The sequence below is a fragment of the Glycine max genome, chromosome 4 (genome assembly GCF_000004515.6).
Source record: "Glycine max cultivar Williams 82 chromosome 4, Glycine_max_v4.0, whole genome shotgun sequence".
Taxonomy (NCBI): Eukaryota; Viridiplantae; Streptophyta; class Magnoliopsida; order Fabales; family Fabaceae; genus Glycine; species Glycine max.
Genome location: NC_016091.4, coordinates 50,552,010 through 50,570,252, shown reverse-complemented (window position 1 = coordinate 50,570,252; position 18,243 = coordinate 50,552,010). Strand labels below are relative to the sequence as shown.

At 30.7% G+C, this 18,243-nt stretch overlaps 2 protein-coding genes and 1 long non-coding RNA gene across 3 annotated transcripts; all 3 read left to right on the top strand.

Moving 5' to 3' along the window:
* The first annotated feature begins 5,370 nt into the window (after nucleotides 1–5,370).
* On the top strand, nucleotides 5,371–9,237 carry LOC100811984 (uncharacterized). Its single transcript, NM_001255798.3, has 7 exons — nucleotides 5,371–5,660; nucleotides 5,775–5,837; nucleotides 5,963–6,079; nucleotides 7,814–8,057; nucleotides 8,205–8,366; nucleotides 8,555–8,706; nucleotides 8,828–9,237. Exons 1-7 carry the CDS (start codon nucleotides 5,476–5,478, stop codon nucleotides 9,003–9,005), a joined length of 1,101 nt encoding a protein of 366 aa, NP_001242727.2. The 5' UTR covers nucleotides 5,371–5,475; the 3' UTR covers nucleotides 9,006–9,237.
* A 740-nt stretch (nucleotides 9,238–9,977) lies between these two features.
* On the top strand, nucleotides 9,978–12,209 carry LOC121174812 (uncharacterized). The gene is made up of 3 exons (XR_005891219.1): nucleotides 9,978–10,252; nucleotides 10,518–10,576; nucleotides 11,446–12,209. It is a non-coding gene; the product is annotated as an uncharacterized lncRNA (long non-coding RNA).
* Nucleotides 12,210–16,014: 3,805 nt separating this feature from the next.
* Nucleotides 16,015–16,959, top strand: LOC100785273 (WAT1-related protein At4g08290). The gene is made up of 3 exons (XM_014774985.3): nucleotides 16,015–16,282; nucleotides 16,476–16,538; nucleotides 16,661–16,959. Exons 1-3 carry the CDS (start codon nucleotides 16,098–16,100, stop codon nucleotides 16,779–16,781), a joined length of 369 nt encoding a protein of 122 aa, XP_014630471.3. The 5' UTR covers nucleotides 16,015–16,097; the 3' UTR covers nucleotides 16,782–16,959.
* Nucleotides 16,960–18,243: the final 1,284 nt, after the last annotated feature.

The following is an 18,243-nucleotide window of genomic DNA, read 5'->3' as shown; positions in this document are numbered from 1 at the left end:
ATGTTGCATGCTGAATGGGAAGCAACTAGCAAATTAACAAGTGGAGATGCTGTATTACGTGCAAGGCAAGAACAAGTCAAAAGAAGGCTCATTAAAAAACAAAACTTAATTTTCGATTTTAAGTGTTCTGTTTTTATTTTCCTTTCTTTCTAAATTTTTTTTCTTTTTTTAACTGTTGATGACATGCAATGCATATGTATATAAAAGGTTTATACTTTTCTGGACAGCTACTGGCTAGCACTAGCACATATATATAGTTCTTGTTCTGCATTCTCTGTTTTTAACTGATGAAACTGTGGTGGCAAGGTGCACTTTACACACATTTGGACAGAATTTTACCCTCGAAGTTTCTTGGTTCTTAAATTCAGGCCGAACAAAAAACCATCCAACTCTCGGATTAGGACTTAGGTTCAACTAGTTAAACTGCTAGGTTGTACAAATGATATTTGACTATTACTGGTTTTATATATAAATATATTTTGGATTAAACATAATTTTAGCCTCAACAAATATCTTAAAGCTCATTTTTAGTCTCTCTTTTTAAAATTGTCACCTCTTGATCTTCGGATTTAAAGAATGTATAACATGCAGATTAAACATCAATTACTAATCCCGTCAATACAGCCAACGGTAATATCACGTTAGAACTCTAGACGTGAACATTTTGGCTAATGTGACATCCGCAAAGTTATCACTTGACATTCACATTGTTGTCATGTGACAACTTATTTTAATGCTTTATTTTAGTTTTTATAAAATTTAAAGTTTGATATTTGTTTATCAAACCCATGTGTTGTTAGCATTTCTCAATAAAAAATATCATAGTATTGAAGTTTAATAACACACAACCATGAATCCAGTATATGACTAGTTTAGAGGGTTGATCAAACAACTTTGATAATTAGTTCCCAATTGATAAGAAAGCTATGATTTGAATAATATTGTATGATTATCTTGATAAGATGAATGTGAAAATGAATGAAAAAGATATTAGAGATTTAAATTGACTAAAATTAGATAACAAATTAAGGATTAAAATAAAACATTGAATTTTATAGAGATTAAAATCAAACTTTGAATTTTATAAGAAATAAAATCAAACTTAAAACTTTACCGGGACAAAACCAAACTTCAAATTTTGTAGGAATTAAATCAAACTTTAAATTTTATAGAGACTAAAGTTAGATATTAAAAATTTTCTAGGAACAATAAAAAACATTTGCTACATGACAACAATGTGACAGGAATATTTAATGTGACATTTTTTAAAACAGAACATCACATGTAGAATGTTCACGTGACAAATGATTTTAAAATAAAAGACTAAAAATGAAATAGAAATGAATAAGAGAGAAAGTGAATAAATATTTATAATTTTCAATGAATATTCATTCGCATTCATTGTTATTGTTTTGCTATAAAACTACAGAAATGCCATTTAATTTTTGAACAAGAAACAAAGTTTGGGAAATACATGGGACTTTCCGACAGTTTTTATATCAGTATAAACAACACTGTGTCCATGACCATAGAACGAGCTTTGGCCACAAACCAGAATTTGGTACACGTAATTAGAAAGTGTATTAGAAATTAGTCATAAGAAAAAAGATGATAGATCGATTCTGATCTGACAAGAGAGCAGCTTCCCAGAGGGCGGGGACATGCGAATTAGATACAAAAACGAGGCAGTTAGGCCCTTATTCAAATAATAATAATAAAAAAAAACTTACAAGCATCACGCACTTCAACTACCCTGCGCAGAAAGAAGTAAGTGCGCTTAGGCAATAACCACTTTTTTCCAATTAATGTGTCTACTTGATTAAACAGTAATCAAGAGAAATTTAATTTAATAATGTAAATTTTTTAATTCCTCCTTACAAACATACTCTTGAGAACCAAAAGGTTACCACAACATCTGTAATGCTTTACACGCACACATTACTGTATATATTTTAATATTACTTGTATTTCTTTTTACGGATGTGTGGAGTGTAAGAAATTATTCGTTAATCTATAACAATCATGATTTCTATTAGGTCTTGGCATGATATGTACTTGAGTGATATTATTTTTTTATAAATTTAAAAATGCTAATATATGTTACTTAAAAATTAGTTAAAATTATAGACATATAGCTATCTTGTATTTTCTAATATATATAGTTTTTTTTTTTTTTTTTTTGCAGAATGGGCACTATCTTGCTTCAAAATCTGTCCTACACGGATTATTCTATGGCTGATGGTCTTGGCATTATTTCCAATGCCCAATTAAGTAAGAGCCTTATCAGCAGTGAAAATGAAATCAAGATTTGGGGTTTGTGCGGTGAAAGTGATGAAATAGGTGAAAAGAAGCATCAAATTGAATCAAGCGGAAGAGGAAAGCGCACCAGAGAAATGAAAGATAAAAAAAAAAAAAAATCTCATCAAACTTAACAAGAGACCTAAAAAGTGGTAACTATATATTAATGGATGAACCCATTGGTATTGCGCGAGTTAATTAGATGTTTGATTTAATTTTCTATAGTGGTGCATGTCTACAAATAAAAACGAATAGTGCATTTGAATAGGACATTAACACTATGTTATTAAAGCGCGGTAACGTAGAATGAGTAGTTAGTAGGGGTGAAAGGAAAGTGACAATATGAAGTAAGTTTTTCAGGATTATGTAAAAGTGAATTATCAATTTCACCCATTCCCTCTTCTTGTCCCACTCAGATCGAGTACAATGAGATATAATATCTCAACTTGAATGTGAAAGAATTGTCGACCTACATAAATAATTTACAGACTATACAAAATTAATTAATTAGTAGTTGTAATTGGAATAGGCCATATATATAACATAACGGATATAGATATACTAGGGCACAATGTTCAAATTAAGAGTCGTATAGTTTATGGCTTGGACAATGTCCTCCTTAATTACGTCTTTTATCAAGTCCAATAAAGAATTATTACTTGAATCACCTGTCATGGATATCATATAGTGGTTGAAAGAATAATACAAAAAGAGGAACCAAAAAAGAAGAATATTTTATCTTATAAGGAAACAAAAAGAAGACAAGCAACTCCTAATATTTTATACAAATAAAATGAGATATATAAAAAAAATATAACATATTAAACGATGATGCAATAAAAAAATATATAATAAATAACATAATACGGAGCAGTCCCATTACATACATTACATCAGCCAAAAGAATTTTCTCTTTAATTTATTTAAACTGGCAGAATGGTTTAGAATCATTAGGTTTATAGTGTTTGGTGCAAATTCAAACTTGGGTTCTACGGTGGCTCACCGTACGTATGTGTGTATGCATGGTGACATGGTGCGCAACCCAATTCTACGAAGTGGCCACCAAGTTTTCCACTTAGTGATCAAGTGGCAACTGTCAATTTTTCCACAAACTATGTTTGTGCACTCTCCGCTCTGCTTACGAATTGCATTTGGTCGCTTCTTAATGTTGCAATTGCATTGCACTATTAGCTCCTCAATATAGCTCTAACTTTTATACCAAACATTTAGCTTTCCAACTAATTAATCATAAACGTTCACGTCCATTTCTATGCTAAATTTGTACAGGTCTGGTGAAGATGTTTTGGTCTCAAAGCCCCGTGAAATTAAGTAGGACATTCCATATTATCAAATTCTTGAATTCTCCTTCCTAATAATTTAGATGCAAATGCTGGAAGAAATTAGATTGGCTCTACTGAGCGATTAACTTTATCAAACGATCTGTATCCTGTACTTAACATCATTTTTTTGTTTGTTTGGCTGTACTTGGGTCAATTGTGTACTTAACCGTATGCTACAATCAAACGTCACCTTTTCTTTCAGTGAATGAATATGACACGGGTGATCTTAATGATGAAAATAGTTCAAGACAAACTTCCATAAACCATGTGTTTATGTATTTTGATTTTTGCGTAATTTTTCCGTCCACTCACTAATCATAATAATACTAGGAAGGAAACTATTACTATATAGTGTAGATATTATATTGTTTTCATAACTAAAAATCTAATTCAGTTCTGTTCATTTGAAGCTACGTTTTTGTTTTCATTACAAGAAATATATAATGCAGTTAAATTCATTTGAAGCTAGGTTTGAATGACAGTTGATAACGTTCTTTTCGGAATCCTAACTAGACAAAAATGATTAAGAAATAATTTTTTTTTATGAAAAATTAATGAAACAGAAAGAATTTTTACTTTAGAAGTAATTTTTTTTAGCTCCTCAAAATGACATCCAAACATTTGCTAATTACATGTTTGGATTTCAATTAAGAGAGCATAAAGGTGCTTTTACTTTCAAGATAACAATTTTTTTCTTCTTTATTTTATGCATTGGAATTTGAAATTATTCATTGGAATTTATAGAAGTAATTTTCTAACTTTATCTAAGCATAGCCTAAGTCATTGAGATAGTTTATGAGTAAATGAAATATATGATTAGATGATAAGAAGTCATAATTTTATTTAATTATTTTGCTGTCTCCATTTATTGTAAAATAAAAATAATGTGAAACAACTGATACCGAACTTTTACGATTACAGGACCATCTGTCCCCATTCAGCACCATTAGATAAACTTATTTCAAGGGAAATAATTATTTTTTTTTCAAAAATTATCTAAAAAGTGAAAAAAAAAATTATTAAAAAGCACAAGCATATACTATTTAACGTGTTTAAAGCTAATGGTAAGAAAGAACCTTTTCTATGAATTACTTTTTGAGTAAAACTATGTGTTTGAGAATAATTTATCTCGATGGGAAAAAAAGAAAGGAAAATACGAAATAAGAAATAAGAAGGATGAAGATAAATTAAAAGATAAAAAAACGAGTGTATAAAAATTGTTGCAAAAAAACATTACAAGAATGACATTGCTCTTTTTTTTTTCAACAAACTATATACGTTCAGCACACAAAGCAAATTCGCTTTCACATGAAAAGTATGCAGTGTAAAGATATAAAGCAAACCATTATTTTTGTCACTAAAAAATGGATACACAAAACTGTACATATATAAAAACGTGATCATTAATTCACCATTTAAAATTAAGATGATTAATTTAAATAAGAAAATCATATTAGATAAGTATCATTACTGATCAAAATATTAGATAGTAGAAATTCACGTAATATATATATATATATATATATATATATATATATATATATATATATATATATACACACACACACATTAATCACGCTTCTTGAATTTATTTCTCACCTTCTAATCTTAGAGCTGCCGGGAACGCGCGTGTAAAGTAGCAAGCATTATAAAGCAGCTTTTTTGATTATAAATATTATTAAATATATTCACGGGTCGGGTATAAATATTAAGATAGCCAGCATTTGGTGTCGCAGTGAGTTTGCAGATAAACACAAAATCAAGCACACAAGCAAATTCACTTCTCTGTTCTGACACACATATTAAGTTCCCGAGAAAGATCTAGAGAGTAATTAAGATGGGTACGTGGTTCACAAATGCAAGGCCGTATCTGCTGTTAGTGGCAGTTCAATTTGGGTCTGCTGGCATGTTCATATTTGCGATGGATGCTATAAAGAAGGGTATGAGCCATTACGTGTTCATCGTCTATCGTAATGCCATCGCCTCTGTATCTCTTGCTCCCTTCGCATTTGTTCTTGAAAGGTCTCTTCCCTTCACCTCTCATTCATTCGTAATAAACATGATCCTTGCATGCATGCATATACATCAAAGTACTCAGCTCTATTAAAATAAAATAAATATTGTTTTAATTTGCAGGAAAGTTAGGCCCAAGATGACTTTCCGGGTATTTTCAGAGATTATGGCACTGGCTTTCTTCGAGTAATCATTATCCTACACTTACATATATATGAAATTATATTATAATTCCTGATATTTTTAATTAATTATTATGTATTTAGTGCACATAGTTAAATAAATTGTTTATATGGTGTTACTACTTGCAGAATAATACTGGACCAGTGCTTCGCCCTCTTGGGCATGAAATTCACGTCGGCATCTTTCCTATCTGCTGTTATGAACTCCGCTCCCTCTGTTACTTTTGTGATGGCTGTCATTCTAAGGTAAGTAATAATAAATCAAATAAGAGTTATATTTTTGTATCACTAATTCCACAATCATAGTAATGGTTGATGCGACTACGTGTTTTGATTCATCACAATCAGCATTACGACCATAATTGATATGAGCACATCAGTCATATTTTTTTTTACAATTTCTCATAACGTAAAAGTTTTTAACTCATAGTATTTAATTACCTACATGCTTATCTAATATAAAAATTAAAAAGACTCTAAATAATGGTCCATCAGGGGATATGTTAGTAATGGATCAAAACGCTTCTTTAGAAAGGTTTAGGTAAAGTCCCACCAGTGCTAATTTCCTTGTTGTATGTTTGGAAATATAGTTTTTAAGGAAAAGAATAGAAAAGGTCAAAATTTATTACTTTTAGATTAAGACAATTACAAAAGATTTATAAAAGTAAGCAAAATTTTACGATATTGAATTTATTTTAATTTATCGTATTATTTATTTTATTTAAAAAATCAAAAAAATATATTTATTAGAAATAATATGAGTATTCATTTTTTTTCATAGTATAATATTTCATACATACCCTTCGGATTTATAAGTACCACTTTAAATTATCTTTGAAGCTTGATATGACGTAACCTTGTAATGGAGTGATCTCCTTTTTCATTGTTTTTTATGTAGCATTTTTTAAAAAGAAAAAGGAAAAAATATGAAACGAAACCAATCGTAAAGTCCAGTCTCCTGAACTCCCTCTCATATGAACTCTGTTACAAAGAAATAAACCAAGTATGCATGTTGTCCTCGTCTAATGCTTCAAGTTACCACTTCCATGTCCAAAGCTCACAAAATACTGTTATAAAATCAAGTGTGAGACGAGAATTTTTATATTTAAAACTAATGAACGAAGTGATAATCTTATATATTAATATTAACTTTTTGTATCAAAGCTTCACTGGACAAAGACTGTTCTTTTGTGTGTGCATATACTGATATATACACATATATAAAGACTGTACGTTTAAAAAAAAAAAACACATGACTACTTAACAAATTATATAAATTGTATATTTTAATGCTAAATATTTATAATAAAATTTAATGTTTTAACATTATCCATCTCACCCTTTCATAAAATATAATATCTCTATATTGTGAATATGTATGTGAAAAGAGTGCAGAATGAAAATAATACGAAAAAAATTCAATTTGAAATATTTAATACACGAGACCCTAACGTAGTTTAGTTTAAACTTCAAACCAAATAATCGTTTCACACTACGGTTTAACTAATATTGATTTTTCTATTTATATACCAGGTGCATAGATTTCAAAAAATAGAATTGAAAGGATAATTAAATTATTTTTATAATTAAAAATGTTAAAAATAGAATTCACTACATTATTAACAAAAATCATTAATAATTAATTTTTTTTATGTTTTTGACACAATAACTTAATTATATACTTGATGCCAAGGATAAAATATATAAATTAGTATATAAGAAATATACGAAAGGTAGGAAATTATAGTGACCATGAGAGCACGGAAAGTTTCAGCCACGATGTAGGATTAATGTACCTTTTCCTGTTGATTTAATCTACCATTTCAAAACAAAATCACTAGTGCGCACACGTACGTACACACTCGTAAGAAGACAAAAACACAAATCTTGTTTTTTGTTTTATGGGTTGGACACAGAGAATTATAAATCATAAATATATACATTTAATGTATACAATATTTAATTTATGATATTGAACAGAATGGAGCACATGAAGATTAAGGAGGTGGCATGTCAAGCCAAAGTGATTGGCACAGTAATAACATTTGGAGGCACCTTGCTTATGGCACTGTACAAAGGACCCGTTCTTAGTTTTATGCGATCTTCAACTAGCCATCCTAGCCAACCTGAGAATGTGGCCACAGAAACTGGTAACCATTGGGTCATAGGGACATTGTTCCTCCTCATTGGTTGTGCTGGCTTTTCTGCATTTTACATATTACAGGTATATATGTAAGTTGCTGCAGGAATATATAGCCAATATATATGGATCATATTGTTACATACACATAAAAATTAAATAAAATCACATATTCACATATCTATTGATATCCTATGGAAAATGAATGATTCGTTGTTTGGTGATATGTAGGCCATAACATTGAGAAAATACCCAGCAGAGATGTCTCTGGCCACTTGGGTTTGCTTTGTAGGAGCACTTCAAAGCTCTATTGTTGCAATCTTCGCAGAACGCCACCACCCTCATGCTTGGTCCCTTGGTTGGGATACACGTCTCTTTGCTCCTGCTTACGCGGTAAGTGCTTTTGGATTGGATATATAAGATTGTACAGTAATAAGTACCTAACCCAACTATTTGAGCTGAAAAATGAAAAACATAACGACCCCACCCTAGCTCTAATATTGTATTGCACCCTATGGTCCTTATTATTATTATTATTATTTTTTTTAATTTATCCTTAATTATCTTATTTTTTATTACAGGGAATAGTTACGTCTGGAGTTCAGTATTACATACAAGGCATGGTCTCAAAAATTATGGGCCCAGTTATTGTGACTGCTTTTAATCCCCTGCGTATGATCATTGTTACGGCCTTGGCCTGCATCATCTTATCTGAACAACTCTTCCTTGGAAGGTACTACAAATTAATTAAGTAGCAAAATACACTTCAATTCTCATCTTGAATTGTCCACATTTTTTTTTCTCATGACTGACCTCATTTCCCCTATTTTTGTGCTGCATTTGAATGATATCAGTATTATTGGAGCAATAGTTGTGGTTCTTGGGCTTTATCTAGTTGTGTGGGGAAAAGCTAAAGAACGTAGAGGTCTGATGACACCGTCCCCTGCAGAAAATAACTTTCCAGAAGACCAACGACAGCTACCGGTCACAGCTCCAAGGAATGATAGCATTAACAATAATAATAAGGCTTAATTAGTCCATCGCCATGATGAAAAAAGTGATGTGGAAGGCACAATATATCAAGAAGAGAAAGTCAGCAAAATTTAAGTAAAGGCCTCGGCTTTGTTTAATTAGACATTGTTGTAGCATTCCATACAAATGATCTAAGGTCAATGTCATGCACATTACTAATACCATGAAATTGGTGGGATAAGTGGCATGACGATTGATGAAATTCATCATATATATAATTAATTAGTGGTCACTTTGAGCTGCATCATTGTTCTGGATTTGAATGAACAAATGTGCTTCCGAGTCATCATATAGTAATTCACTCAGTTCAGGGCTAATTTGCTTTCATATTCCACTTCTAAGTATTCCAATTCAGGGCCATAAAAAAAAATGTATTCCATTTAAGCTAAGGTTGGAGATTTTAATATAACTATACAAGTCTAATCATATATTTTTAGCACGTATATCAAGCTTCTACCTGCATCTCACTTGTTTATTTTGGTATATAAACACGACTGAAAAACCCAAAGCCGATAGGAAAGCATACTTCTTATATCAAGATTTCGAACACAACCAGAGATCCGAGTACCAGCGAGGTTCGCGGAGGCCACTGTCACACCACACCACCAATATAAATGAACTAATCACACCAAAGTTTCTCAATTTTATCTGTGTAAATAAAATTAAAATATATATGAAAAAAAGAAATATAATAGCGAACTTTTGAAAAATAAATTAATTAATGGCGGCTCCATTTTTCTATGTGCGGTGTTAGCTTGTCCACATGCATTTTTTCTATAATTTGTAGCATATATGTGTTTTTTGTTATTGGAAAGTTAAGAGAAAGATTTTTAACTCATAATTCTAAGTTATAATTAATGGGATCTAACTTAATTAATTGATTAGGATATAAGTAAATGTTATAAATTTTATCATATCAATCTGTCTTTAACTTTTATGAATAAAAAAATATTTATGACTTGTAAACTAAGATTGACCTCGATCTTCATGAAAAAAAACATTCTTTGAATCTTACCTAAGAAATCTCATTGTTCAAAGTCAAACCACCGCTTATGTTTAGGCAATTATTAATTACACCTCCCTTTTCCCTCCTCACCTCCGTAACTCGAAGCCAGTTGCAGTTTGATGTTTGGGTTAGAACATTTCTACAGAGATGTTGCTCTTGTTGGATGCAGGAAATCCCTGTCTAGGCAGGGTGCAATGGTTTGGGGAAATGGTCGAAGATGGCTTGGACGCTGGGGTGCCAGGTGCGTGTTAAATTGTCTTGACAGTTGACATGCATAATAAAGGGAAGGACATACAGAAATTAGCAGCTTGATTATATGCATCAGGGATATATTGTGTAGTGATTTTTGTTATTCTATGTCTGATCCAGTTCTATCGGTGAGTATAATATATGTTTGTGCAAAATCTGCATAATCTCCTAGTTCAATTATGATTATTATCATCAAGTTGATAGATTACCTTTAGGTTCTTATCACTTGGTATCTAAAAGGTTGTGTACTTTAACAGTTTCTGGTGGATTCTGTGCACAAACCTGACGACGACAATACGATAGGCTGGTACATTGGGTAAAAAATCATTTGCCACACGAATATGTTGCAATTTTTTTTTAAGCTCTTCAAGTTTTTCCAATGCCACCTACTTTTGTTATGAATAGGTTGAGGCGCTTACATCTCTAGTTAGAAGTGTTAAATCTCTCATTAAATAACTGTTTATTTGGTGCATTAGGCTATTTCTATTTTTTTGACAGAATTTTTAACTGATGAAAAAGCTTTACATAGATACACGAATCGAAGATACTATAGCACACACACAAACAACTTGCATCGAGAACCAGGGGAATAGTTTTACTCTATTGAACCTGTACACTGTCAAGCAAAAGATTTAAAGAGACTACCCATAGATGATACGTACACACAAAAACCAGTTACAAGTACGTACAACTTACAACTTATGCGAATCTTTTTTCCCCAGTTGCTTAATAAAGGACAAAAAAACTACTGCCAAGTGCTCACATCTATCTATGTTCTTGATTTGAAGATTGTGCAGCATCCTGGTGTTCTTATTTCATGTAGCAATCCACCCCAATACTTTAGCTAAAGTACCTTGGGTTTGGCATGCACTCTTTTCCCTCACACTATGGTTAAGTCTGCTGATGATGACAGCTATATATTGTTATTAATAAAATAAAATCTTCAAATTGATGTCATGAATGAGTTGTTTACTTGTGAATTTGAACCATTCTATCATATGCGTTTTGAGATATGATCTTCTTTTGCTGCTTTCACACATTCTCTTACAGATTTATCTGATGCCAACATTTTATAGATTTAATTATTTATTTATTATATGGCTCAAATGTTTTAAAGGCTAGCTGATTATTTGAGCTTTATAGTGTAACTTCATGTTCATTTTAATGTTGTGGCTGAACTTGCAGAGGCACAACCAGGGTCGTTCAAGATTGTGAACAAGTGCTGTTATAGAATTACTCTTGGGCGCCACACACCACCAGATTCACTCTTTAGAGCAGCAAATAGAAGACCATTGATAAGTGCTATGCATGTCATTTGTATACTAAAATCACATAGCAATTATTTAATTTTCTTCTTTTTTATTGTTTTTTTTGTGTTAAAACAACACCAACCTAACTTCTTCTGAGTTTTTATCTAGAAGATGCTAAAGTTAATGATTTTATAGTTATTTTGGTTGTATTTTGTATAGAGATGTAGCAGAGATATGAAAGAGGATTGAAGAACTGAAGTGTCGCACTAAACACAACATTCTTGCTTAGCACAATAGGACCGCTCAGTCTAAGAAGTCTGCTTAGTGCATCTGGCGGCTTAACAAGCATCTAATGGCTTAGTCACGATCACTTATGTCAACTGAACTTTGCATTTGTGCTCAACGCGTACGCGCAGGCTTAGCGCATAGTGATGATTCTGATTGATCATCAGGTGGACAAATATTTTCAAAAAATGTTTTTTATATATAAAAGCAACATTCATTCATGGAGAACACTGAACCACAACGCAAGGATAGTAAAAGGAGAAGAAGAAGCGTAGGAAGCCATTACCAACCAATGCAAGAAAAATTCGTTTCCAGAGCTTTGGTCGATCTGTTTCACTCTATATTTCTTCCATTAAATCCCCTATAATTTACTCCACCTATCTGTAAGCCCCTCATGACAATGAGAGGTTAAAACTCCACCGTGTTGGGTGCTCTATAATCCAAAACTCTTTATGATATAATAATTCTAAACTATCTTATAATATAATGTTATTATTGTTCATCCCTGTGCTTATTCACATATTTATTGTTTGATCATTCATCTTTATATACTGTTTTAGGATATAAATATTGAGAAATGTTTGTATGCTAAGAACTTGGAAAGAATATCTAGAGTGAGTCATATCTAGGGATGGTCTTTTTTAGCCTGTTCATGCATCTCTTCTCTTAATGTAAATCATTTAGTAATCAATCGCTAAGGGATTGGGAGAGATATTAAGTGATATAGGTTATTTCACTTGAGGGATCTTGATTAGAATAGACTAGTAGATGCGGGTAATAATGATATTAATGTTAAAAGAGAAAAATTTAGTAAGATTACATCAAGAGAAGTTCTAGTAGTAGAGCCCCCAATACATTCCGCACTCATCACCAATCACATACTTTGAGCGTATGTCTTCTCACCTTTTATGTTAATGCTTTGTTGTTAGTTCTCAATTTATTTCTATTAATATTGATTTTTATGCACAAAACTCTCTTCCATTCATTAATTGCTTAATCATTATATATATATATATATATATATATATATATATATAACTCAGAGTACAAGTATAGTCTGTATGGAATACGATAATTAATCTTATTATTTTATACTACTTGTGTAACTTGATATGCTTGTCAAGGAGTCAACAACCATAAACATTCAAGTGCCCAGCCCAATTGCTTCGATTGCAGAAAACTGTGAAGCCCTGATACTCCAAAATGACCAACATATCGATGTCATACACCGATACGTATCTGGAAAGTATCAGAAACTTTTATTTTTCTAAAAATAATGGATACGACTAGGACACTGCTTAAGTTGGGGGGGGGGGGGGGGGGACACGGCTCAAGCCATATTGGGATACTCCCTCTTTAGTCACGTTTCTCTCTTTCAACACGCAACTTCCTTCTTCAACTCAGAAGGGCAAAATGCAGACTCTCTTGTTCATGTCGGAGGACGACAAACACACGACGGTTCTCAATCTTCTCTCTCCTTTTTTTTTGGCACGGTCCGAGGTTTTTCTTTAGTCTTCTCTCTCCTTTTTTGGCACGGTCTCTCTGTTGTCTTCTCTCTCACTTTTCCAGCATAGTCTGAGGCAATCTCACTTCTCTCGCCCTTTCCCAACAAGGTCACCACTATGTGTGCATTTTCTGGCAATGTATCTCTTCTCTATGTGTTTTTTGCTTTGTGCGTTTGATTTCTACGCAATTTATCTGTTATGTTTTTTGAAATTTGATATAAAAAAATTGATGTTGTGCTATGTTGTTATTATTGTGTAGTTGTGTTGCTTGAAAAAATTTCTACACCTACTAGGGAGAGGTTTGCATATTTCCATACATATATAATTTTTTATTAACATATTGAAGATGTATTGTATCGTTAATTTTAAAAATTTGGTCATATTGTCGTATTTGTGTTGTTTCATATCACGTATCTAGGCTTCATAGGTAGAAAATGAGTCCCCAACACGTTCCTCACTTTGTAAGGAATTGTTGCAACGAGATTTGTGCCATGGTAAACAACAATGACTCCACAATTGTTGTTTCCACCGCGAGCCCATGATAGCTTCCTTATCGATGTCTAGCATCGCAGCCACTAGGGCAATGAGTGGCTTCTTGGTGTGAAACTCACTTTTGGAGATTACATTCCATAAGTACATCCAGAATCTAATTTCTAGAAAAGAGGTAGTTTTGAGGAAAAAATGGGGAAGGGGTGCATTAATAAACAAGAAGAGATATATGTAGTAATTGTGATAAATAAACAAATCATATGGCCCAATTGTAAAGCATAAAGGCCTATTAGTTCAAAAGTACACCTTCTTCACTTTTTTTTTAAAATCAAATTACTTAAATAATGTTTCCCTTTCAAACCTTCTTCTCTCCCTCATGTACTTCCATTTTCAACCCAACACACTTCTTTTATGGTAGCAACAACACATTTCCTTTTCTTTTATCACACTCCCATCATCCCATTCGATCTTTGATCTCCCTTTAGTTTTTTATTGATAGTGCAAAAGACTAAGAAGGGAGGAATAAAGTGAGACCAAATATCACCAAAGATTGAATGGGATGAAGGGAGTGTGATGAAAGAGAAGGAAATGTGTTGTTGCTATGAGAAAAGGAGTGTGTTGTTGCTTTGAAAATGGAAGTACATGAGGGAGAGAAGAAGGTTTAAAAGGGAAAGGTTATTTAAGTAATTTGATTTAGAAAAAAGTGAAGAGGGTGTCCTTAACTAAAAAGGGGAGTCGATCTTTTGAACTAATAGGCCTCTATGCTTTACAATTGAGCTATATGATATGTTTTTTTTCTCACAATTACTACATATATCTCCCCTTGTTTATTAATGCAACCCCTTTCCCATTTTTTCCCTTTTTGGAAATTAGATTCCAAACTTCGAGTTGCTACCGTAGAACACCTTTAAAGTTGTCTAAATTAAAGAACCAATATCAATTATATGTTTTCTTCACTTTAATTATTCACTATTTTACAATATATCACTTGTATGAGATTTTTAATACTCCTCGTGTTCTACTTGAATTTTTTTTATGTTTTTCTTAACATTTTAAAAATTACTTTCTGAATCACAAAATAGTATTTTGAAAAATATTTTCTGGAATTTTAAGAAAAACAAAATTGCTTTGGAAAGTACTTTTTATACATATCTAAACATGCAAGTTCTATGAAGACAGAAGATCATAGTTTACTTGCAGTATTGATGCCTATCTAATTATTTATAATAAACTAAATGAAATAAAATAATTATAGGTATATATAAAGAATTGATGTAGTGTGATTAGGTCTATAATTTAAGTGTTAAACTGAACAATAGTTTAGTTACTTTAATTTACTAAATACTATATATATATATATATATATATATATATATATATATATATATATATATATATATATATATATATATATATATATATATATATATATATAAAGAGAAAGAGATTAATGTCATTGTTTTTTATGGGATATATGCTTTGTTCCCTTTTTAACACACCATGTTCCCTCGTATGATTTGTTACGCATCTATCTTGTAATACTTTTGGATTATTATCTTTATATTTTGAAGTATTTTAAGATTGTAATACGAAAATTAAAAATATAATTATTTTCTCTTAAAATTATTATCTAATTGATTAACCAGAGTATTTTTAGGAGCTATTATTCAATATTTAACGAAAGTGTTTTTAGGAATTTTGCTTCGACAAAAGCGTTTTTTGTTTTTTTAAACCTTTTATCTCTTTTTAATTTATTTTAAATTAAATTTCAATATTTTAAAAATAAATTATCAATGGCTAAAATTAACATAATATCACTAAATTGTTTATCTTAAAAAAATATAATTTATATATTAACAAATATTGATTTATTAAAAAATTTAATTATAATATATTCATATATTAAAAAAAATTATTATAAAAGAAATATTTCTCCTAAATTAAATTTTTAAAAGAACCAGATTAAAAACATAGAGATGTCATTTTAAACAGTGGGATAGAGCCGAACCTTATTCCGGATATTATACGCACATTGATCACCCTCAATTAGATGTACTCAGTTCACTGTTGTTTATTTCCCTTTTTAATCTAATATAAAGTAGAGAATGTTATTATTAAGCAATTCTTTCGGTTATATATATAAAAATTTATTAAAAAAACATAATCACCGGTTGAGTATAAATATTAAGATGACCAGCATTGGTTTTGCAGTACATTGCAGATAAACAAAAGAAAGCATAAGCAATTTCAATCACTTCTCACACACGTAGTAGTGTTCACGAGAGAGAGGAGGAATAATAAGAATAAGATGCGTACATGGTTCAGAAATGCAAAACTTTATCTGCTGTTATTGGCGGTTCAATTTGGCTCTGCAGGAATGTTCGTATTTGCCATGGATGCCATCAAGAAGGGTATGAGCCATTACGTGTTCACCGTCTACCGTAATGTCATCGCCTCTGTAACTCTCGCTCCCTTTGCATTTGTTCTTGAAAGGTCTCTTCCCCTTACCTCCCCTAATTAATGAACAATTGAACATCATGCATGCATGCGTATACATGATTTATTATATGGTAGTTTTTAATTCGGTTTCATCGTTATTTTGGGTGTAACATTTTCTGTTCTGAAGTACAAATGAAGTTAAGATCAAGAATATTCAGCTCAACTAAAAGAAATGTTGTTTGTGCAGGAAAGTTAGGCCCAAGATGACAGTCCGGATATTTGCAGAGATTATGGCGCTGGCTTTCTTCGAGTAATGATTTTCTTACGCTTACATATATATGAAAATTCAACTTCCATTTTGTTATTATGTATTTTGTGTAACTCCTTAGATACACATGGTTAGTTAAATTAATTATATGGTGTTGAATACAGAATAATACTGGATCAGTGCTTTGCCCTCCTAGGCATGAAATTCACGTCGGCATCTTTCCTATCTGCTGTGATGAACTCAGCACCCTCTGTTACTTTTTTGTTGGCTGTCATTCTAAAGTAAGTAGTCAATCAAATGACAAGAAAAACCAAAATTGAATTGTACTAATTTTCGAACAAAACATCAATATCAAAGGTATAAGTTTGATGTACATCAAACTTTGTTCAATATTTAATTAGAGAAAGAAAGAGAGACTAAAGATACAAAAGAGTAAATATAATAGTTGATATGATACAATAGAAAAAAAAGACAAAAAAAAAAAAGCAAATTATGCTAACATTCTTATGTTCTCTTGAGAATTGAGATTGCACACAACTCTTATTTTTCTAATGTTTAGAGCAACTTCTCTTACAAGAATACATAGGATAATATTTTTCGAAATAATTAAGAAGAGTTAATATAATGTAATTAAATATATATTAGATTTTGTAATATATATTAAATTTTGTAATAGTAAATATTTTTTATTTATAAAAAATATACGAATTAAATAATTCATATGAGTTATATCAAAATCAATTGTCACAAAATTTATTATTTAAATTTACATGCATATTAAATATATATTAGAAATTTTAGTGTTATATATAATAATATTATTTATTTTATAATGTAATTAACTCATTAATTCAATTGATTAGAACGTTGTGCTAATAATTTGAAAGTCACAAAAATTAAATTTTACATGGAATAAATTCAAAAGAAATTTTTTTAAAATAAATTAATTGTCACAAAATTTATTCTTTAAATTTACATGCGCATTAAATATATATTAGAAATTTTAGTGTTATATATAATAACATTATTTATTTTATAATGTAATTGACTCATTAGTTCAATTGGTTAGAACGTTGTGTTAATAACTTGAAAGTCACAAAAATTAAAATAAAAAAAAATTAAATTTTACATGGGGTAAATTCAAAAGAAAAAATTTTAAAGAACCAAATTAAAAAATGACTAAATTTTTCCGGGACCAAAATCATAGCCTAGTACAATTTTCTTTTTATCTTTAATTTTCTTTCTTGGTCCACCATTTCAATTCCCTTGCTATTTTCGTCAACAAAGCAAGAATTAAAATCTTGTTTAGTCAATTTCTGTGCTTCTTTTTGCTTTGTTATGCTCCCCACTGCTATATTTGGATGATCTCCAAGACAATAGATAAGTACATGATTACTCTACAAAGTTTGAGCTCCTTTTTCAATGTTGTAGAGTTAGGAGTACGTTTAAAACTAAAATGAGCTCTCTTTTTGCAGTTGGCTACAGTCAGATCAGATCACTTAAATTTAAATGTAGACAATCACTATAGCTATTTAATTTATATTTATCCTACTTCTGTTTCTAATGGTCTTCAGAGGAAAAATATATACATGGAGCATCCCAATATAAAAATATTTTATGCATAGATAGCTGTAAAGATCTAAATAAAGTATCTTAGTCAAAAATATGTTTTACATATACAGATTATAAAGCCTTGTTAATAATGCTTATACATAGTGGATGTATAAGACAAAGATACTAATTGAGA